At 48.4% G+C, this 23,291-nt stretch overlaps 1 protein-coding gene across 6 annotated transcripts in view; it reads left to right on the top strand.

Moving 5' to 3' along the window:
- Positions 1-23,291, top strand: part of LOC124047485 (unconventional myosin-Ib-like) — a 172,088-nt gene that overhangs the window by 24,191 nt on the left and 124,606 nt on the right. For all 6 annotated transcript variants that reach the window (XM_046367805.1, XM_046367807.1, XM_046367806.1 and 3 more), the window contains one exon: positions 8,164-8,279. In XM_046367805.1, the coding sequence (XP_046223761.1) occupies positions 8,164-8,279 (116 nt within the window). The remainder of the gene's footprint in view (positions 1-8,163; positions 8,280-23,291) is intronic.

Raw genomic sequence — 23,291 nt, forward strand, 5'->3', positions numbered from 1 at the left:
TACGGATGGGTGTTGCCATCGTGACCAGTGAGCTGAGATAAGGCGGAGCTTTGCCTAGCATGGCCTTGTAGATGACCTGGAGCCAGTGGGTCTGGCGAGGGCCAGCCGACTAGAGCATACAAGTCGCAGTGGTGGGTAGTATAAGGTGCTTTAGTGACAAAACGGATGGCACTGTGATAAACTGCATCCAGTTTGCTGAGTAGAGTGTTGGAAGCAATTTTGTAGATGACATCGCCGAAGTCGAGGATCGGTAGGATAGTCAGTTTTACTAAGGTAAGCTTGGCAGCGTGAGTGAAGGAGGCTTTGTTGCGGAATAGAAAGCCGACTCTTGATTTGATTTTCGATTGGAGATGTTTGATATGGGTCTGGAAGGAGAGTTTGCAGTCTAGCCAGACACCTAGGTACTTATAGGTGTCCACATATTCAAGGTCGGAACCATCCAGTGTGGTGATGCTAGTCGGGCAAGCGGGTGCAGGCAGCGATCGGTTGAAAAGCATGCATTTGGTTTTTACTAGTGTTTAAGAGCAGTTGGAGGCCACGGGAGGAGTGTTGTATGGCATTGAAGCTCGTTTGGAGGTTAGATAGCACAGTGTCCAATGACTGGCCAAAAGTATATAGAATGGTGTCGTCTGCGTAGAGGTGGATCAGGGAATCGCCCGCAGCAAGAGCAACATCATTGAAATACACAGAGAAAAGAGTCGGCCCGAGAATTGAACCCTGTGGCACCCCCATAGAGACTGCCAGAGGACCGGACAACATGCCCTCCGATTTGACACACTGAACTCTGTCTGCAAAGTAATTGGTGAAGCAGGCGAGGCAGTCATCTGAAAAACCGAGGCTACTGAGTCTGCCGATTAGAATATGGTGATTGACAGAGTTGAAAGCCTTGGCAAGGTCGATGAAGACGGCTGCATAGTACTGTCTTTTATCGATGGTGGTTATGATGTCGTTTAGTACCTTGAGTGTGGCTGAGGTGCACCCGTGACCGGCTCGGAAACCAGATTGCATAGCGGAGAAGGTACGGTGGGATTCGAGATGGTCAGTGACCTGTTTGTTGACTTGGCTTTCGAAGACCTTAGATAGGCAGGGCAGAATGGATATAGGTCTGTAACAGTTTGGGTCCAGGGTGTCTCCCCCTTTGAAGAGGGGGATGACTGCGACAGCTTTCCAATCCTTGGGGATCTCAGACGATATGAAAGAGAGGTTGAACAGGCTGGTAATAGGGGTTGCGACAATGGCGGCGGATAGTTTCAGAAATAGAGGGTCCAGATTGTCAAGCCCAGCTGGTTTATACGGGTCCAGATTTTGCAGCTCTTTCAGAACATCTGCTATCTGGATTTGGGTAAATGAGAACCTGGAGAGGCTTGGGCGAGGAGCTGCGGGGGGGCCGGAGCTGTTGGCCGAGGTAGGAGTAGCCAGGCGGAAGGCATGGCCAGCCGTTGAGAAATGCTTGAAGTTTTCGATAATCATGGAATTGTCGGTGGTGACCGTGTTCCCTAGCCTCAGTGCAGTGGGCAGCTGGCAGGTGGTGCTCTTGTTCTCCATGGACTTCACAGTGTCCCAGAACTTTTTGGAGTTGGAGCTACAGGATGCAAACTTCTGCCTGAAGAAGCTGGCCTTAGCTTTCCTGACTGACTGCGTGTATTGGTTCTGACTTCCCTGAACTGTTGCATATCGCGGGGACTGTTTGATGCTATTGCAGTCCACCACAGGATGTTTTTGTGCTGGTCGAGGGCAGTCAGGTCTGGAGTGAACCAAGGGCTGTATCTGTTCTTAGTTCTGCATTTTTTGAACGGAGCATGCTTATCTAATATGGTGAGGAAGTTACTCTTAAAGAATGACCAGGCATCCTCAACTGACGGGATGAGGTCAATGTCCTTCCAGCATACCCGGGCCAGGTCGATTAGAAAGGCCTGCTCACAGAAGTGTTTTAGGGAGCGTTTGACAGTGATGAGGGGTGGTCGTTTGACTGCGGCACCGTAGAGGATACAGGCAATGAGGCAGTGGTCGCTGAGATCCTGGTTGAAGACAGCGGAGGTGTAATTGGAGGGCCAGTTGGTCAGGATGACGTCTATGAGGGTGCCCTTGCTTACAGAGTTAGGGTTGTACCTGGTGGGTTCCTTGATGATTTGTGTGAGATTGAGGGCATCTAGCTTAGATTGTAGGACTGCCGGGGTGTTAAGCATATCCCAGTTTAGGTCACCTAACAGAACAAACTCTGAAGCTAGATGGGGGGCAATCAATTCACAAATGGTGTCCAGGGCACAGCTGGGAGCTGAGGGGGGTCGGTAGCAGGCGGCAACAGTGAGAGACTTATTTCTGGAGAGAGTAATTTTCAGAATTAGTAGTTCGAACTGTTTGGGTATGGACCTGGAAAGTATGACATTACTTTGCAGGCTATCTCTGCAGTAGACTGCGACTCCTCCCCCTTTGGCAGTTGTATCTTGACGGAAGATGTTATAGTTGGGTATGGAAATCTCTGAATTTTTGGTGGCCTTCCTGAGCCAGGATTCAGACACTGCAAGGACATCAGGGTTAGCAGAGTGTGCTAAAGCAGTGAGTAAAACAAACTTAGGGAGGAGGCTTCTAATGTTGACATGCATGAAACCAAGGCTTTTTCGATCACAGAAGTCAACAAATGAGGGTGTCTGGGGACATGCAGGGCCTGGGTTTACCTCCACATCACCCGCGGAACAGAGAAGGATTAGTATGAGGGTGCGGCTAAGGGCTATCAAAACTGGTCGCCTAGAGCATTGGGGACAGAGAATAAGAGGAGCAGGTTTCTGGGCATGGTAGAATATATTCAGGGCATAATGCGCAGACAGGGGTATGGTGGGGTGCGGGTACGGCGGCGGTAAGCCCAGGCACTGGGTGATGATGAGAGAGGTTTTATCTCTGGACATGCTGGTTGTAATGGGTGAGGTCACCACATATGTGGGAGGTGGGACAAAGGAGGTATCAAGGGTATGAGGAATAGGACTAGGGGCTACATTGTGAACTAAAACAATGATAACTAACCTGAGCAACAGTATACAAGGCATATTGACATTTGAGAGAGACATACAGCGAGGCATACAGTAAACACAGGTGTTGAATTGGGAAAGCTAGTTAAAACAGTGGGTGAGACAACAGCTAATCAGCTAGCATAACAACAGCAGGTGAGATGGCATTGACTAGGCAACTCGGCCGACAGATAAAACAAACAAGCAGAATGGAGCATCATGAGGTAGGGAAATTATATAGATATTTTGAAGCAACATCTCAAGACATCAATCAGGAAGTTAAAGCTTGGTTGCAAATGGGTCTTTCAAATGGAGAATGGCCCCAAGCATACTTCCAAAGTTGTGGCAAAATCGGACAACAAAGTCAAGGTATTGGAGTGGCCATCACAAGCCTTGACCTCAATCCTATAGAAAATATGTGGGCAGAACTCAAAAAGCATGTGTGAGCATGGAGGCCCACTAACCTGACTCAGTTACACCAGCACTGTCAGGAGGAATGGGCTGAAATTCACCCAACTTATTGTGGGAAGCCTGTGGAAGGCTACCTGAAACATTTGACCCAAGTTAAACAATTTTAAGGCAATACTACCAAATACTAATCGAATGCATGTAAACTTCTGACCCACTGGGAATGTGATGAAATAAATAAAAGCTGAAATAAATCACACTACTATTATTCTGACATTTCACATTCTTAAAATAAAGCAGTGACCTAAGACAGAGAATCTTTGCTAGGATTAAATGTCAGGAATTGATAAACTAAGTTTACATGCACCTTTGCCAAATACATTTAAACTCTGTGTGTGTTAAATGTACGTGATGCTTGAATGTATGCAAATATTCAAATGTATTTGAGAGGCTGCTGGGACAAAACCCAGTTAGTCTCAATGCTGTGGTTCAGCTTTATCTTTGTTCCCTCATTTTCGCTAAAAGTGTATGCTTACATTTAGCCTAGAGAAACAGACAAGCCGTCTACTTCTGCAGATACATAATTCATTGTTCCTAAACTCACTGCTAGCTATGTGCTTGAACCTATTAATTTTACTCCTTAAACAGTGGCACAGATACAGAAACCTCACCACAGAACCCTGAGTTTACCAATCAGTAAATCACATCACTGAAGAATGTAGATGTCTGAAATGAGGCAGAACATCCAAAGCTCCAGGGAGGACTCTGGAGAGCTGGCTCTGTGGCTGCTTCACTTGACGGGGAGTGAATGATTGGTGCAGACCTGGGTTCAAATACTATTTGAAATGTTTCAAATACTTTGAGCTTTTGCTCCTGCCTGCCTGGAGTGCCAAATGGTCAGGGTTTGCAGTTTTAGGACTATTCTATTGGTCTTGTAAGATCAATCAAGCAAAGACATGATGATGATTTCAAATAATTTAATGATTTCAAATTGTATATTTGAACCCGTGTCTGGAATAGAGAGTATGGATGAGGGCTCAGGGCTCTGGTCCCAGGAACACTGCATCTCTGTGGGTCAGCGTATCCAGACCTCAGCCTCTATGATTATTGCTCTGGTTCTCTCCACTACTGACTAGGACAGAGCCAAGCCAGAGCCCAGAGAATGTCGTCACCATACTGAGCTGTGATTGACAGGCTCCCTCGGCTTCATGATATTCTAGTTGAGTTCATACAGCTTCCTGTGGGGATATGTGTTTGACATCTCTGTCACAAGCTGTAAATTCAGAATGTGTTGTATTGACTCTCAACAAACGAGATGTCAAACTGCACTGAAGAAAAATCTTAACGCAACGTGTCAAGTGTTGGTCCCACGTTTCACGAGTCTTAATAATATATCCCAGAATTGTTCCATATGCACAACAAGCTTATTTCGCCAAGTTATTTTCAGCAATGCAACAGCTGAGTATGGAGTGGAAACATACAGAGTGGTCAGTCAGTAACATAGAGGTGGGCCAAAGGCATATGGTTGGTCTTAGTCTGTAATAATAACATTTGGGTGTGGCCTTCCTCCACAACTCGTGGCCTAGCCAGGAGTGGTTTAACCTGCCTGACTGGCTGGCCGGCTGCAGCCTACATTTAGCTACTAATCCCTAGCTGGCCCGTCAGGTCAGTGTCCCTTCTTATTATGCTGTCAATTTTCTTTCTTGCTTGGTTTTTTCATCCCTTACCAGTTGTCATGCCAACCCCTAGTGTCACATGACACTCTTCCCACAACATCCCCTCCTTGGATTTGTGTTCCTGGGACTTAGATGGAAGTATCTCATTACTGCAGGAAATATCATATTTTTAACCATTTCAAGCCTGATTTTGCCCATGATCCCTTCTGATGTCATCCATCTGTTTTGATGTGCCAAGCCAAACAGACACATTTTTTAATGTAAATTTAGGCATGACATTTCCTCTGACTACACACATTCCCTTGAAAAGGTCTTGCCTTGTTATATATTAGATCTAATTAGACTGTCTGGATTATGATGCTTAGCTTGGAACGGGAAAGTATTTTATTTTCCTCTTTGAACTTGTAATTACCAAGTTCTGCAAGGAGAGTTAGTAATTGTATCTGTAATTAACTCCTCACTGCCTAACTTTCATCCTGAACTTGAAAGAGCTAGCTTTGAAATTGCCCCTTTGTTTTGTATGGGAGGTGGGAGATCACCACTGCACACTCTTGTATGGGACTAACAGTCATATTCATTATCATCTGATTACTAGTATTGTTGGTCATACTTTGACTCTGGCTTTCAGTTAATAAGATCAATGGCCAGAGATCTTCCTGTTGAGACTGAAAAGGCCTTTGGGTGCCTCCTTATCATTGCCTTAACGTCTCTGTACACATCTGATGGCCATCTCACTGCGACCCTAGTGTTTTTATTTTGCACGCTCCATTTGTCTTTGTCTGTCCTCGCCTCGGCTTCTCCACGCAGTTGATTATGCCTCCCATGTACTTTTTGGCTGTAGGATGTGGTCTGACATGGAGAAGGTCTGGTTCTTCTGATTGTGTTATTTAACTTCCATTATAACAGAGAAGGGAAGAGGACCAGGAGTTGTTTAGAACCAACTGAAATTGCAGTGTGGTCAATGTAATGTTTTCAGTTTGACTGATTACGTGGTGCTCTTTCAGAAAGAACTAACTTTCGTCACCCACACACTGCAGTAAGACATGGAGCTCAGAAAATGTCAAATATGAAGTAGTTATGTATCATTCTTAACATTCTCTGAGCAGTAATTGCAAAGTGCATAAGTTAATGTTTTTCTGAATGTGAATTGAAAGGAAATACGATTTACTGTACATAGAGAATGCTCTAATGCTGTATTTATACCAGGGAAGTAAAAACCTTCATGCCAGTCGGCAAGGACAACAAAGCAAGAAAGACTGTAACGACCAAAGCAATCCAACACGATGGTATGTTGCTATGGTGATTTCACTTAACAAACAAAATCCGAACATCCGGTAGAAAACAATGCAATGGCAAAAGTTTAAATATTTGAACTCTGGCGGCAAGTTCTGTCTACCGTGGCGACTGACGGCGTTCACCGCCAGCCTCGACGGCATTTACCGTTGTGCTCTCTTTGAAAGTGATGACATCCGGTATGCCATCTACCTCAAACCATGTAAACACAGCACAAGAGATTGCGCCGGCTATGCTAATGTTGTCAAGCTTACCAATTTTTCCTTCCGACTAAATCTTAGTTCCAATTCCTTGAATTCAGTGTCTGAGATCAGCCATCACTATTGGTGAAGAAGTCTCAGAACAACTACCCCCTCTCCTTGAAGCCACGGAAGTTCAAGACCAACCACAGTAGTACAGGCATTGTTAGCAGAAAACAGGATCCCCCCATTATAGTGAATGGAAAAATTGGCATCTTCGTAGAAATAAAATGTAATCACAGTACCAATAATTTCTTCTTATATCCTTGTTATTGTTTTTTTAGCAAATTATTTTTCTTAACTCTGCATTGTTTGGAATGGGCTCGTAAGTAAGTGTTTCACGGTCAAGTCTACACCTGTTGTATTCTGTTCATGTGACCAAGAATTTGATTTGCCGAATGTCATTTAACTGATTTTATTTTAAAATCACATAAAAAGATATAAGGATAATTAAGTTGCTAATGGCATCCTGCAGTACCCTGGTCGGCCTTCAACTTGAGATACTCAATGAGGGGGCAGCGCTTACCTAGCCTGCAAAGTCACTTCCTGGAGTAGTTAAAACTGCTATGTTATGTCTCCATGAGACACCATCTTAACAGACTTCATATGGTTTCAATGCGCTGTTGAGTCTACACATAGGAATGAATAGTGTCGTGACCGATTGCTTTGTCCATTCATATATACAGTCATTTCCACCACCACCCTCTGACCCTACATTCCTCCATCTACCAGACACCTCTGTGGCAACTTAACCTTTTGTTGCCCATCCACTGCTCAAAGCGTTGTTCTCCTACCACCGCATCCCAGGATTCCACACATATTTCCTTAGCTTTTATGTCTCTTGTCTCTGTGCTTCTTCCACTCCGGTTTCAGCATGCCTAATTAAACGCAACATGATGGAATTCCCAGCTGGGAAGAGCTGAGGGAGGCAGAAATGAACCTCCTTTCACCTCAGTGCTTCCCTGAGAGCAGATCTGGGCATGTTATCACTTTCAGACACCACAGCAGTATGACCTACCTGAGATTCAAACTCTCTGAACACTACTCTATCTCTTACACCACTTGAGGCATCTAGCTAAACACCCTGAGAGCAATCAACTCTTGTTCTTTCTCACTCTTACACTTTATGGTCACTTCACCTTCTGAAGTCCCTCTCGTCTCTCCCTCTCGTCTCTCCCTCTCGTCTCTCCCTCTCGTCTCTCCCTCTCGTCTCTCCCTCTCGTCTCTCCCTCTCGTCTCTCCCTCTCGTCTCTCCCTCTCGTCTCTCCCTCTCGTCTCTCCCTCTCGTCTCTCCCTCTCGTCTCTTTCTCTCTCTCTCTTTCTCTCTCAACCCCCAGAAACACAGGGGTTGTGGTGATCTCTATTGTCACAAATGTCTAAACACTACTATTTACTGCATATCCCTGATGCCTTGTTTTCTCTCTCGTCTCTCCCCCTCATCTCAACCCCCAGAAACACAGGGGTTGTGGTGATCTCTATTGTCACAAATGTGTTAACACTACTACTTACTGCATATCCCTGATGTCTTGTTTTCTCTGTCTGCAGACATACATCGGCAGTGTGGTGATCTCCATGAACCCCTACAGGTCTCTGTCTATCTTCACACCAGAGAAGGTGGAGGAGTATCGCAACAGGAACTTCTACGAGCTCAGCCCACACATGTGAGTCCCTGGCCTAGGTCCTTCTTCCACCCGGTCTTTGTTAAGAGCCGTCTACCTCCACCCCACTGCTGGCATGTTGTTGTGTAGGTTGCATCTTTTTGTCAAAGTTGAGGTCACAAGCAACAAAGGCCCCCTATAAAGACTTGATGTTTCAGGCAAAATGTCAAACACACAAGTGAACAGCATTGTTTGGTGCACACCATCAGAAATATTTGAGCCCAACAGAAACAATCCACATGTCGGACAGTAGGTTGGTGGAGAGGTTTTGGTTTTGCCTCTGAGTTCAGTTTACTGTTCCCTTTGTGATTTCCATGGACCAGTATGGTTGAACAACTACAGTTCAACCAAATGAACCAGTAATGAGATGGAGGACATGCTGTGCTGCTGACCTACACACTAGCCCTTAATTTGGCATACAGGCAGTTGGTTAGTGGGGGGCTGCGCCTCAGACCCCGTGTTGTGCCACACTCCAGCGGGTGGCTGTCTGTCCCTCCACAGTGGTGCCAGAACCAGCCCATAGGCCCTGCTACTCAGCCACAGTAAAACAAAGGACCGCATTTGTCAATTAGCTTGCCTGCCTGCTGTCTCCCTGGGCTGCAGCAGACACACTATGGCTGTCTAAGGGAGAGGGGGCGAGAGAGAGGCCCTTTAGCTGTCCCAGAAATGACCGGCTTCTCACAGACAAACAAAGGAAAGGGTATTTTATTTACACAAGCACTTACACTCCAAAGAGCCTGCGACTCTTCCAGAACCCCCTTTTTCTCTTCTTTCTCTCCAAATGCAGTAACTCTGTGACCGCAGATGTGTCCAGCTGTTTGCTTTTGGTAAGCTCCTGACTGGATGTTTTCCACTCTGTCTCCAGACCCTATAGCTGTTCTGTTTACGGTCTTTCTCTTGCCTGCAGTTTCTCTTCCACCAGCGTCAGTCTTGTTTAAAAGAAGTGCTCCAGTTAGCAAATACAGTATTCCGACCACTTAACCTTTCCCATATTTTGTTACGTTAGTCTTATGCTAAAATTGATTCAATCGTTTTTTTCCATCCTCAATCTATGCACAATACCCCATAATGACAAAGCAACAATAGGTTTCTAGACATTTTTTGCAGATCTGAGGCTCTGATCAAAAGTAGTGAACTATGTAGGGAGTTTGGTGCCGTTTAGGGAACAGCCACTAGTTAGGCTGAAACCAAACGGATTAATCCCTTTATTGGGGCGGTTTCTCTGTATGGTCCAGAAGTGGCTGCCTGTCATGGCCCAAACTAAACGCTTCATACATTGATCTTAATCCTCCTGTCCCTGTCAGACCATCTGGACCGGTCATTCAGTCTTTGTTTTGTTGACTAACCACCTGCTCTGTGTAATGTGAGACCGAGTCCAGACCACTGCCACACGTCAAACCTGTCGGTCACTCCATTTCACAACAACTGAAATCTGAGGAAATGCCATAGTCAGGGTTGAAAATAGCTGGAAAAGTCGGTCACTATACACATGTTTTTCAGATTCTGTATGACACTTGCTACCCGCCCTGAATGATTTTTAAGGTATTGATAATACACAAGTTGGCTTCACCATTATTATCAATGACTTGTAGTATGAACATCTGTAGGAAATCCACACTGCTACCCTAGTTTATAGAAAGACCCTAATGCAGTCAAAGAAAGATGTATGTGATCAACAGGTGTGTTTTTAAGGAAGTGAACATCAATTCCCTAAGGTAGATGTTAATGTTTGGTAGGGAAACGCATTTGAATAGAACATTAACATGTCTTTGCCTTAGCCAAGCTGGTATACAGAGCAGACATGCATCACTACAGGCAAGGAGGTTTGAGTTATCTATCTTTATAACTTTGCGCTACAGTGCCTTCAAAGTATTCATGCCCCTTGAATTATTCCACATTTTGTTACAGCCTGAATTCTAAAAGGATTAAAAAAACATGTTTATCTCACCCATCTACACACAATACCCCATAATGACAAAGTGAAAACATTGTTTGTAAATCTTATAAAGAAATGAAGATCTCATTTACATAAGTATGTGAAACAGCTAGCTAGTTAGCGGCGGTGCACGCTAAATAGCATTTCAATCGGTGACGTCACTTGCTCTGAGACCTTGAAGTAGTGGTTCCCCTTGCAATGCAAGGGCCGCGGCTTTTGTGGAGCGATGGGTAACTATGCTTCGTGGGTGACTGTTGATGTGTGCAGAGGGTCCCTTGATCGCGCCCGGGTATGGGCGAGGGGATGGTCTAAAGTTATACTGTTACATATGCACACCCCTGAGTTAATACTTTTGTAGAAGCACCTTTGGTGGCGATTACAGCTTTGAGTCATCTTGGGTGTATTAGTTTTGCACATCTGGATTTGGGGATATTCTTCTTCGTAGATGTTAAGTTAGATACGGAGCGGTGGTGAACAGCAATCTTCAAGTCTTTCCACAGATTTTCAATGTGATTCAAGTCTGGGCTTTGGCTGTGCCACTCAAGGACTTTCACATTCTTATTCTGAAACCATTTTAGTGATGCTTTGGCTGTATGTTTGGGTCTGGAATGTAATGGAATTCTTTGCCCCACTTTAACATGCTGACCACACCGCCTGCTTCAAAATAAATATATACATATTATTCAATCATTGCATCCACACAACTAATGCGCATCTGCGTAGCCAGGCGCTAAAGTAGATCTTGGTTCTATGCAAATCCCGCTTCTCCCATCTCATTGGTTTTCAGGAGCATATACCCACATGGGTGATTGAGAGCTGAACTGATGTCCACACTCCAGTCCAGTTGGTGGTGGTAATGCACCTTCAAGTTGCTTGCCAACTGCCATATAAAGTCCAAAGAAGAAGCCTGATGAAGGAGAGATTACTAGAAACAAACTCTGTTTACCATTTTATCCATGGATTAATTGTCAGAGTAGAAGACCTTATGCATTATAGGTAAAATAACAACCTAATGTTTATATCCCAGGACAAATTAGCTAGCAACAGCAAGCTAGCTAGCTAAACATATAATGCTTTTCGACCTGTCCCCAAATGAATATAGTTTGTTCAGAGTCCGTTTTGATATTTCAACCTGCGTGTCTTGATCGTAAAGTAATTTTGCACAGGAGTGGCTTCCATCTGGTCACTGTCTGGTAAAGCCCAGGTTGGTGAAGTGCTGTAGAGACTGTTGTCCTTCTGGCAGGTTCTCATTTTAGCCAAGGAACTCTGTAGTTCTGTCAGATTAGTCATTGGGTTCATGGTCACCTCCCTGACCAAAGTCCTTCTTGTCCGATTGCTCCATTTGGTTGGCTGGCCAGCTCCAGAACACTCTAGAAATTGTTTTATACCCTTCCTCAGATATATGCCTCATCACAATTATATCTCTGAGATCTACGGACAGTTCCTTCGACTTCATGATTGTTTCTGCTCTGATATGCACTGTAAACTGTGTGAACATTATATAGACCGGTGTTTCTTTTTAAATCATACCCAAACAATTGAGTTGGCCACAGGTGAACTCCCAAGTTGTAGTGATGTCTCAAGGTTGATCAAAGGAAATTGGATGCACCTGCGCTTAATTTGGAGTGTCATAGCAAAGGGGTGTGACTAATGTAAATTAGATTTCTGTATTTAATTCTCAATATATTTGCAAGAATGTCTAAACATGTTTTCACCTTGTCATTATGGGGTATTGTGTGTGAGGGGGGGGTCTATTTAATACATTTTGAATTCAAATTGTATCACAGGGTTTCCTAAACTCAGCACTTGGGACCAGAGTTTGAGAAAGGCTGCTGTAACACAACAAAATGTGGAACAAATGAAGGGGTATGAATACTTTCTAAAGGCACTTTATGTAATATAAACCTACTCTAGACCAGGGGTATTCAACTGGACCCTACGAGGTCCGGAGCCTGGTGGTTTTATGTTCTACCTGATGATGAATTGCATCCACCTGGTGTCCCAGGCCTAAATCAGTCCCTGATTACAGGGTAACATTGAAAACAATGCATTAGAACTGGTATCGAGGTCCAAAGTTGAGTTTGAGGGCTCTAGATGGACTATTGCTGTTGATACTGGATGAGGAATGGCACATAATATTTAGTGCTGGACTGGGCCTGTATTCTTCCGAGTAGGAGTGCTGATCTAGGATCAGTGTTGACTTTGGATCACAATAACATATGAACAGGGGAAACTGATCCTAGATCAGCACTCTGAGATGCCTTATGAGTGCGGGCTCAGGAGTACCTGGGCCAGGAGTACCTAGGCCAGTATTTGGGATGGTGTTGATTTGAATCTTCAGCCATTTCCCTCGATTACCATTATCAGATCTACAAGTCACAAAAGACAACAGTGGGCTATGACTAACTGGGGAGTTGAATCTGCTCGACAGGAAAGGCAGTATGTATTACTACAGCTTGTGGACAATGTGGTAGAGTTATTGGCTGGTTAGATTCAAGGGGAATGAGCTGCTCCTCTAGAAAACACTTTATTTTACTACACCAACCTGTTCTTTCAAAAGTCGACCATGCAGTAAAACAACAAGATGAAATGAAAGAAACATTTACTTGGCTTAACAAGATCCCCACACATGAAGCTCTGCTCAGCCATGTGGTCCTTTACTCCGTGACCCAAAATAACACATGCACACACAATTTTCATGCAAACCTGAAAGGATCAAGAGTGAAATAAAAAGAGTATCTAAGTGTTCCAATGGTTTTCACTAGGCACATCATCCTGATGTAGGCCTGTAGTTGTGATTTATATGAATGATAAGAAGCCATTAGTTAATTCATCAATGCATGGTTTGATCCTACTGTCTACATGATTACAATGATTTTGATTTAAGGGCTGGACAAAATATCATGTCATTGTATTTTATGTTTTTGGAATAATGCAAGTTCTACATTTGGCTTTGTAGTGTGTAACCCTAGGGTGGCACCACATACATTCTAAGTGATTTCAATGGGTCGCTCTCTGTTTTGATTTGTTTTATACTGTTTAAATAAACTTCAACCAAAAAAAAAACATTTGCATTTTTATCTATTTCTGCATTTCCTGCACTCATTTGAGATCATTTCCACACTGCCACATGGGCTGCACCATATGGGCGCTTTATTTTTAACCAAATTTTGGAATTTGACTTGTGATTTTAAATTAAAACACGTGAGTGAACGATTGGAATCATGGAAAATTAATTATTTATTCTAATTCGATAGCAGTAATAGTGGGCACAAACCCAATAGTGTTTGACATGACAATGAATGAAAATGGCAAGGAGGGGTTATTGTGACAGGGAAGGAACTAAAGTATTGGTCAGTGTTTCCTAGGGGACCCTATAATCTTTGGTTACATGAAATGTTTTATCTTAGCTGCTTCATGTAGCTAACAGTCATGCTTCACCTATTCCTCTTTTGATTTAGAAGATAGTGTTGCACAAACATGTAGATTTACGCCTACACCGTCACTGGTATCAGACTGGATAGCTGCGTTTGCGCTGATTCAGTACATTTATTAGCTAGCCAGATGTAAGAAACACAATCTAATAGTGTAATTATAGAAAGCTTGTGTATTTATATTTAGAAGCAAAGTGGAAACCGCATCATACTCATCAACATCGTTGCATGTGCTGCCTTGACCATGCAGGCTGAACGCAAGTGTCTCGTGGCCGAGCAACAACATGCACTCAATGAGTGATAATAAAAATCACATTTAAGAAACCACATTTAAGAAACCAAACATTCAAATACTGTCAAGACTACAGGCCTCCTCAAGCTTCACGTACAGGAGCCGTCCCCAGCTGTGTGGCCTGAGGTTCAACAGGCTTGTGAGGTGCTGATGACCAGGGTGGGCCATCCTAGTGGGAGGTGGTAGGCCATCGCTGGTGTAGACACACCTTTTTTTAGTTTGATGACCAGTCCAAGGAGGGTAAAAGTGGATGAAGTTACAGGCAGTTTAGTCTCCTTCACTGCACACAGTGTCTTGGGATTCTGAGGTGGTTCGATGATGCGGATTCTTTTATGGAGTTCAGAACGTAATGTTTGTTCATGCCTGTTTTGAATGGAATGCTGTTGAGAACCGTAATCTGTTCTAGCTCAGTTTGGCTCAGAAGTAAGCGTTTTCCAACCATGGTGGGTGGGTTATTATTCGATCTTAGTTTTCATATAATACACACGATTAGGCAGTAAGGCTTGACTGCTTCACCAGTCATTACGGAATGCCATGAAGTTATATACTGATGCTTCAGTCCATTATTAGAGCCTGGCTCGCTGCATGTTTGCTGCTGTGGTTTCGAGAGAAAAGCAAAGCCCATCACTGCTTTGCTTTGAGGAAAAACGGTCTGCATATCAGTCAGACGTTTGTTGGACGAATTTAGCACTGTTACACGGTTGAATTAGATATGGAATGCTAAGCATTATCATATGGCGTAACAGTCCCTATGAGGGAGTGAGCAGTCCCTATGAGGGAGTGAGCAGTCCCTATGAGGGAGTGAGCAGTCCCTATGAGGGAGTGAGCAGTCCCTATGAGGGAGTGAGCAGTCCCTAATGAGGGAGTGAGCAGTCCCTTAATGAGGGAGTGAGCAGTCCCTATGAGGGAGTGAGCAGTCCCTATGAGGGAGTGAGCAGTCCCTTAATGAGGGAGTGAGCAGTCCCTTAATGAGGGAGTGAGCAGTCCCTTAATGAGGGAGTGAGCAGTCCCTTAATGAGGGAGTGAGCAGTCCCTTAATGAGGGAGTGAGCAGTCCCTTAATGAGGGAGTGAGCAGTCCCTTAATGAGGGAGTGAGCAGTCCCTTAATGAGGGAGTGAGCAGTCCCTTAATGAGGGAGTGAGCAGTCCCTTAATGAGGGAGTGAGCAGTCCAGCCTCTAGTCTTGGGTATGACGCTACAAGCTGGGTACACCTGCATTTGGGGAGTATTTCATTCTTATCTCTAGCTCGCTCTTCTCTCCAGCTCGCTCTACTCTCTCCAGCTCGCTCTTCTCTCTCCAGCTCGCTCTTCTCTCTCCAGCTCGCTCTTCTCTCTCCAGCTCGCTCTTCTCTCTCCAGCTCGCTCTTCTCTCTCCAGCTCGCTCTTCTCTCTCCAGCTCGCTCTTCTCTCTCCAGCTCGCTCTTCTCTCTCCAGCTCGCTCTTCTCTCTCCAGCTCGCTCTCTCTCTCTCTCAGCTCGCTCTTCTCTCTCCAGCTCGCTCTTCTCTCTCCAGCTCGCTCGCTCTCTCTCAGCTCGCTCTCAGCTCTCTCTCTCTCTCTCCCCGCTCTCTCTCTAGCTCTCCAGCTCGCTCTCTCTCTCTCCAGCTCGCTCTTCTCTCTCCAGCTCGCTCTTCTAGCTCGCTCGCTCTCTCTCTCTAGCTTGCTCTTCTCTCTCTAGCTCGCTCTTCTCTCTCTAGCTCGCTCTCGCTCTCTCTCTCTAGCTCGCTCGCTCTCTCTCTAGCTCTCCAGCTCGCTCTCTCTCTCTAGCTCGCTCGCTCTCTCTCTCTCCAGCTCGCTCTCTCTCTCTCAGCTCGCTCTTCTCTCTCCAGCTCGCTCTTCTCTCTCCAGCTCTCTTCTCTCTCCGCTCGCTCTCTCTCCCAGCTCGCTCTCTCTCTAGGTCTCTCTCGCTCTCTCTCTCTCTCTCCAGCTCGCTCTCTAGGTCTCTCTCTCCAGCTCGCTCGCTCTCTCTCTCTCTCTCTAGCTCTCTCTCTCTCTCTAGGTCTCTCTCTCTCTCTCTCTCTCAGGTCTCTCTCTAGGTCTCTCTCTCAGGTCTCTCTCTCTAGGTCTCTCTCTCTCTAGCTCTCTCTCTCTAGCTCCAGCTCTCTCTCTCTAGGCTCTCTCTCTCTCAGCTCGCTCTCTCTCTCTCTCTCCAGCTTGCTCTCTCTCTCTAGCTTGCTCTCTCTCTCTAGCTCAGCTCTCGCTCGCTCTCTCTCTAGCTCGCTCTCTCTCTAGCTCGCTCTCGCTCTCTCTCTAGCTCGCGCTCTCTCTCTAGCTCGCTCGCTCTCTCTCTCTAGCTCGCTCTCTCTCTAGCTCGCTCTCTCTCTAGCTAGCTCTCTCTAGCTCTCTCTCTCTAGCTCGCTCGCTCTCTCTCTCTAGCTCGCTCGCTCTCTCTCTCTAGCTCGCTCTCTCTCTCTAGCTCGCTCTCTAGCTCTCTCTCTCTAGCTCTCTCTCTAGCTCGCTCGCTCTCTCTAGCTCGCTCTCTCTCTCTAGCTCTCTAGCTCTCTCTAGCTCGCTCTCTCTCTCTAGCTCGCTCGCTCTCTCTCTCTCTCTAGCTCGCTCGCTCGCTCTCTCTAGCTCGCTCGCTCGCTCTCTCTCTCTAGCTCGCTCGCTCTCTCTCTCTAGCTCGCTCGCTCTCTCTCTCTAGCTCGCTCGCTCTCTCTCTCTCTCTAGCTCGCTCGCTCTCTCTCTCTCTAGCTCGCTCGCTCTCTCTAGCTCGCTCGCTCTCTCTCTCTAGCTCGCTCGCTCTCTCTCTCTAGCTAGCTCGCTCTCTCTCTCTAGCTCGCTCGCTCTCTCTCTCTCTAGCTCGCTCGCTCTCTCTAGCTCTCTAGCTCGCTCTCGCTCTCTCTCTCTAGCTCGCTCTCTCTCTCTCTCTAGCTCGCTCTCTCTCTCTCGCTCTCTCTCTAGCTCGCTAGCTCTCTCTCTCTCTAGCTCGCTCTCTCTCTCTCTCTCTCTAGCTCTCTCTCTCTCTCTCTAGCTCTCTAGCTCTCTCTCTCTCTCTAGCTCTCGCTCGCTCTCTCTCTCTCTAGCTAGCTCGCTCTCTCTCTCTCTCTAGCTCGCTCTCTCTCTCTCTCTCTCTCTAGCTCTCTCTCTCTCTCTCTCTAGCTCGCTCGCTCTCTCTCTCTAGCTCGCTCTCTCTCTCTCTCTCTAGCTCGCTCTCTCTAGCTCTCTAGCTCTCTCTCTCTCTCTAGCTAGCTCTCTCTCTCTCTAGCTCTCTCTAGCTCTCTCTCTAGCTCTCTCTCTCTAGCTCTCTCTCTCTAGCTAGCTCTCTCTCTCTCTCTCTCTAGCTCGCTCTCTCTCTCTCTCTAGCTCTCGCTCTCTCTCTCTCTCTAGCTCGCTCGCTCTCTCTCTCTCTCTAGCTCTCTCTCTCTCTCTCTAGCTCGCTCGCTCTCTCTCTCTCTCTAGCTCGCTCGCTCTCTCTCTCTCTAGCTCGCTCTCTCTCTAGCTCTCTAGCTCGCTCGCTCTCTCTCTCTCTCTCGCTCGCTCTCTCTCTCTAGCTCGCTCGCTCTCTCTCTCTAGCTCGCTCGCTCTCTCTCTCTAGCTCGCTCGCTCTCTCTAGCTCTAGCTCGCTCTCTCTCTCTCTCTAGCTCGCTCTCTCTCTCTCTAGCTCGCTCGCTCTCTCTCTCTAGCTCGCTCGCTCTCTCTCTCTAGCTCTAGCTCGCTCTCTCTCTCTAGCTCGCTCTCTCTAGCTCTCTCTCTCTCTCTCTAGCTCTCTAGCTCTCTCTCTCTCTAGCTCGCTCTCTCTCAGCTCGCTCTCTCTCTAGGTCTCTCTCTCTAGGTCTCTCTCTCTAGCTCTCTCTCTCTAGGTCTCTCTCTAGGTCTCTCTCTCTAGGTCTCTCTCTAGGTCTCTCTCTAGGTCTCTCTCTCTAGGTCTCTCTCTCTAGCTCACTCGCTCTCTCTCTAGCTCTCTCTCTAGCTCTCTCTCTCTAGCTCTCTCTCTAGCTCGCGCTCTCTCTAGCTCGCGCTCTCTCTAGCTCGCGCTCTCTCTAGCGCGCTCTCTCTAGCTCGCTCTCTCTCTAGCTCGCGCTCTCTCTAGCTAGCTCTCTCTAGCTCTCTCTCTAGCTCGCTCTCTCTCTAGCTCGCGCTCTCTCTAGCTCGCTCGCTCTCTCTCTCTAGCTCGCTCTTCTCTCTCCAGCTCGCTCTTCTCTCTCTCTAGCTCTCTCTCTCTCCAGCTCGCTCTTCTCTCTCCAGCTCTCTCTCTCTCTCTCTCTCTCTCTCTCTCTCTCTCTCTCTCTAGCTCTCTCTCTCTCTCTCTCTCTCTCTAGCTCTCTCTCAGCTCTCTCTCTCTCTCTCTCTCTCTCTCTCTCTCTCTCTCTCTCTCTAGCTCGCTCTCTCTCTCTCTCTCTCTAGCTCTCTCTCTCTCTCTCTCTCTCTCTCTCTAGCTCTCTCTCTCTCTCTCTCTCTCTCTCTCTCTAGCTCGCTCTCTCTCTCTCTCTCTCTCTCTAGCTCGCTCTCTCTCTCTCTCTCTAGCTCGCTCTCTCTCTCTCTCTCCAGCTCGCTCTCTCTCTCTCTAGCTCGCTCTCTCTCTCTCTCTCTCCAGCTCTCTCTCTCTCTCTCTCTCTAGCTCGCTCTCTCTCTCTCTCTCTAGCTCGCTCTCTCTCTCTCTCTCTAGCTCGCTCTCTCTCTCTCTCTCTCCAGCTCGCTCTCTCTCTCTCTCTCTCCAGCTCGCTCTCTCTCTCTCTCTCTCTAGCTCTCTCTCTCTCTCTCTCTCTAGCTCGCTCTCTCTCTCTCTCCAGCTCGCTCTCTCTCTCTCTCTCCAGCTCGCTCTCTCTCTCTCTCCAGCTCGCTCTCTCTCTCTCTCTCCAGCTCGCTCGCTCTCTCTCTCTCTCCAGCTCGCTCGCTCTCTCTCTCTCCAGCTCGCTCGCTCTCTCTCTCTCTAGCTCGCTCTCTCTAGCTCGCTCTCTCTCTAGCTCGCTCGCTCTAGCTCGCTCTCTCTAGCTCGCTCGCTCTCTCTCTAGCTCGCTCGCTCTCTCTCTCTAGCTCGCTCGCTCTCTCTCTCTAGCTCGCTCGCTCTCTCTCTCTAGCTCGCTCGCTCTCTCTCTCTAGCTCGCTCGCTCTCTCTCTCTAGCTCGCTCGCTCTCTCTCTCTAGCTCGCTCGCTCTCTCTCTCTAGCTCGCTCGCTCTCTCTCTCTAGCTCTCTCTCTCTCTCTCTAGCTCGCTCTCTCTCTCTCTAGCTCGCTCTCTCTCTCTCTCTAGCTCGCTCTCTCTCTCTCTCTCTAGCTCGCTCTCTCTCTCTCTCTCTAGCTCGCTCTCTCTCTCTCTCTAGCTCGCTCTCTCTCTCTCTCTCTCTCTCCAGCTCTCTCTCTCTCTCTCTCTCTCAGCTCGCTCTCTCTCTCTCTCTAGCTCGCTCTCTCTAGCTCGCTCTCTCTCTCTCTCCAGCTCGCTCTCTCTCTCTCTCTCTCTCCAGCTCGCTCTCTCTCTCTCTCTCTCTAGCTCGCTCTCTCTCTCTCTCTCTAGCTCGCTCTCTCTCTCTCTCTCTCTAGCTCGCTCTCTCTCTCTCTCTCCAGCTCTCTCTCTCTCTCTCTCCAGCTCGCTCTCTCTCTCTCTCTCTCCAGCTCGCTCTCTCTCTCTCTCTCTCCAGCTCGCTCTCTCTCTCTCTCTCTAGCTCGCTCTCTCTCTCTCTCTCTCTCTCTCTCTCTAGCTCGCTCTCTCTCTCTCTCTCTCTCTCTCTAGCTCGCTCTCTCTCTCTCTAGCTCGCTCTCTCTCTCTCTCTAGCTCGCTCTCTCTCTCTCTCTCTCTCTAGCTCGCTCGCTCTCTCTCTCTCTCTAGCTCGCTCTCTCTCTAGCTCGCTCTCTCTCTAGCTCGCTCGCTCTCTCTCTAGCTCGCTCGCTCTCTCTCTAGCTCGCTCGCTCTCTCTCTAGCTCGCTCTCTCTAGCTCGCTCGCTCTCTCTCTAGCTCGCTCGCTCTCTCTCTCTAGCTCGCTCGCTCTAGCTCGCTCGCTCTCTCTCTCTAGCTTGCTCGCTCTCTCTCTCTAGCTCGCTCGCTCTCTCTCTCTAGCTCGCTCTCTCTCTCTCTAGCTCGCTCTCTCTCTCTCTCTAGCTCGCTCGCTCTCTCTCTAGCTCGCTCGCTCTCTCTCTCTAGCTCGCTCGCTCTCTCTCTCTAGCTCGCTCGCTCTCTCTCTCTCTCAGCTCGCTCGCTCTCTCTCTCTCTCCAGCTCGCTCTCTCTCTAGGTCTCTCTCTCTAGGTCTCTCTCTCTAGGTCTCTCTCTCTAGGTCTCTCTCTCTAGGTCTCTCTCTCTAGGTCTCTCTCTCTAGCTCGCTCTCTCTCTCTAGCGCTCTCTAGCTCGCGCTCTCTCTAGCTCGCGCTCTCTCTAGCTCGCGCTCTCTCTAGCTCGCGCTCTCTCTAGCTCGCGCTCTCTCTAGCTCGCTCTCTCTCTAGCTCGCGCTCTCTCTCTAGCTCGCGCTCTCTCTCTAGCTCGCTCTCTCTCTAGCTCGCTCTCTCTCTCTAGCTCGCTCTCTAGCTCTCTAGCTCTCTCTCTCTCTCTCTCTCTAGCTCTCTCTCTCTCTAGCTCGCTCTCTCTCTAGCTCTAGCTCTCTCTAGCTCGCGCTCTCTCTCGCTCTCTCTAGCTCTCTCTAGCTCGCTCTCTAGCTCTCTAGCTCGCTCTCTCTCTCGCTCGCTCTCTCTAGCTCTCGCTCTCTCTAGCTCGCTCGCTCTCTCTCTAGCTCTCTCTCTCTCTAGCTCGCTCGCTCTCTCTAGCTCGCTCGCTCTCTCTAGCTCGCGCTCTCTCTCTAGCTCTCTAGCTCTCTCTCTAGCTCGCTCTAGCTCTCTCTAGCTCGCTCTAGCTCTCTCTAGCTCGCTCGCTCTCTCTAGCTCGCTCGCTCTCTCTAGCTCGCTCTCTCTCTCTCTCTAGCTCGCTCGCTCTCTCTCTCTCTAGCTCGCTCTCTCTCTCTAGCTCTCGCTCTCTCTCTCTCTAGCTCGCTCTCTCTCTAGCTCTCTAGCTCTCTCTCTCTAGCTCGCTCGCTCTCTCTCTCTAGCTCGCTCGCTCTCTCTCTCTAGCTCGCTGCTCTCTCTAGCTCTCTAGCTCGCTCTCTCTCTCTCTCTAGCTCGCTCTCTCTCTCTCTCTCTAGCTCGCTCTCTCTCTCTAGCTCTCTAGCTCTCTCTCTCTAGCTCTCTCTCTAGCTCTCTCTCTCTAGCTCTCTCTCTCTAGCTCTCTCTAGCTCGCTCTCTAGCTCTCTCTCTCTAGCTCGCTCTCTCTCTCTCTCTAGCTCGCTCTCTCTCTCTAGCTCTCTAGCTCGCTCTCTCTCTCTAGCTCTCTCTCTCTCTAGCTCGCTCTCTCTCTAGCTCTCTAGCTCTCTCGCTCTCTCTCTCGCTCTCGCTCTCGCTCTCTCTCTCTCTAGCTCTCGCTCTCTAGCTCGCTCTCTCTCTCTAGCTCGCTCTCTCTCTCTAGCTCGCTCTCTCTCTCTAGCTCGCTCTCTCTCTCTCTAGCTCGCTCTCTAGCTCTCTAGCTCGCTCTCTCTCTCTAGCTCTCTAGCTCGCTCTCTCTCTCTAGCTCTCTAGCTCGCTCTCTCTCTCTAGCTCTCTAGCTCGCTCTCTCTCTCTAGCTCTCTAGCTCGCTCTCTCTCTAGCTCTCTAGCTCTCTCTCTCTAGCTCTCTAGCTCGCTCTCTTTCTCTAGCTCGCTCTCTCTCTCTCTCTAGCTCGCTCTCTCTCTCTCGCTCTCTCTCTCTCTCTAGCTCGCTCTCTCTCTAGCTCTCTAGCTCGCTCTCTCTCTAGCTCTCTAGCTCGCTCTCTCTCTAGCTCTCTAGCTCGCTCTCTCTCTAGCTCTCTAGCTCGCTCTCTCTCTAGCTCTCTAGCTCTCTCTCTCTCTCTAGCTCTCTAGCTCGCTCTCTCTCTCTAGCTCTCTAGCTCGCTCTCTCTCTCTAGCTCGCTCTCTCTCTCTCTCTAGCTCGCTCTCTCTCTAGCTCGCTCGCTCTCTCTCTCGCTCGCTCGCTCTCTCTAGCTCGCTCGCTCTCTCTCTCGCTCGCTCGCTCTCTCTCTAGCTCGCTCTCTCTCTCTAGCTCGCTCGCTCTCTCTAGCTCGCTTGCTCGCTCTCTCTCTCTAGCTCTCTAGCTCGCTCTCTCTCTAGCTCGCTCGCTCTCTCTCTAGCTCGCTCTCTCTCTAGCTCGCTCGCTCTCTCTCTAGCTCGCTCGCTCTCTCTCTAGCTCGCTCGCTCTCTCTCTCTCTAGCTCGCTCGCTCTCTCTCTAGCTCTCTCTCGCTCTCTAGCTCTCTAGCTCGCTCTCTCTCTCTAGCTCTCTAGCTCGCTCTCTCTCTCTAGCTCTCTAGCTCGCTCTCTCTCTAGCTCTCTAGCTCGCTCTCTCTCTAGCTCTCTAGCTCGCTCTCTCTCTCTAGCTCTCTAGCTCGCTCTCTCTCTCTAGCTCTCTAGCTCGCTCTCTCTCTCTAGCTCTCTCGCTCGCTCTCTCTCTCTAGCTCTCTCGCTCGCTCTCTCTAGCTCGCTCACTCGCTCTCTCTCTAGCTCGCTCGCTCGCTCTCTCTCTAGCTCGCTCACTCGCTCTCTCTAGCTCGCTCGCTCTCTCTCTCTAGCTCGCTCGCTCTCTCTCTCTAGCTCGCTCGGTCTCTCTCTCTAGCTCGCTCGGTCTCTCTCTCTAGCTCGCTCGGTCTCTCTCTCTAGGTCTCTCTCTCTAGGTCTCTCTCTCTAGGTCTCTCTCTCTAGGTCTCTCTCTCTAGGTCTCTCTCTCTAGGTCTCTCTCTCTAGGTCTCTCTCTCTAGGTCTCGCTCTCTCTCTAGCTCGCTCGCTCTCTCTCTAGCTCGCTCGCTCGCTCTCTCTCTAGCTCGCTCGCTCTCTCGCTCTCTCGCTCGCTCTCTCTCTCTCTAGCTCGCTCGCTCGCTCTCTCTCTAGCTCGCTCGCTCTCTCTCTAGCTCGCTCGCTCTCTCTAGCTCGCTCGCTCTCTCGCTCGCTCTCTAGCTCGCTCGCTCTCTCTCGCTCGCTCTCTAGCTCGCTCGCTCTCTCTAGCTCGCTCGCTCTCTCTAGCTCGCTCGCTCTCTCGCTCGCTCTCTAGCTCGCTCGCTCTCTCTAGCTCGCTCGCTCGCTCTCTCTCTAGCTCGCTCGCTCTCTCGCTCGCTCTCTCTCTAGCTCGCTCTCTCGCTCTCTCGCTCTCTCTCTAGCTCGCTCGCTCTCTCTCTCTCTCTAGCTCGCTCGCTCTCTCTCTCTCTCTAGCTCGCTCTCTCTCTCTCTCTCTCTAGCTCGCTCGCTCTCTCTCTCTCTAGCTCGCTCGCTCTCTCTCTCTAGCTCGCTCGCTCTCTCTCTCTCTAGCTCGCTCGCTCTCTCTCTCTCTAGCTCGCTCTCTCTCTCTAGCTCGCTCTCTCTCTCTCTCTAGCTCGCTCGCTCTCTCTCTCTCTAGCTCTCTCTCTCTCGCTCTCTCT

This window comes from Oncorhynchus gorbuscha, linkage group LG01 (assembly GCF_021184085.1).
Source record: "Oncorhynchus gorbuscha isolate QuinsamMale2020 ecotype Even-year linkage group LG01, OgorEven_v1.0, whole genome shotgun sequence".
NCBI classification, from domain to species: domain Eukaryota; kingdom Metazoa; phylum Chordata; class Actinopteri; order Salmoniformes; family Salmonidae; genus Oncorhynchus; species Oncorhynchus gorbuscha.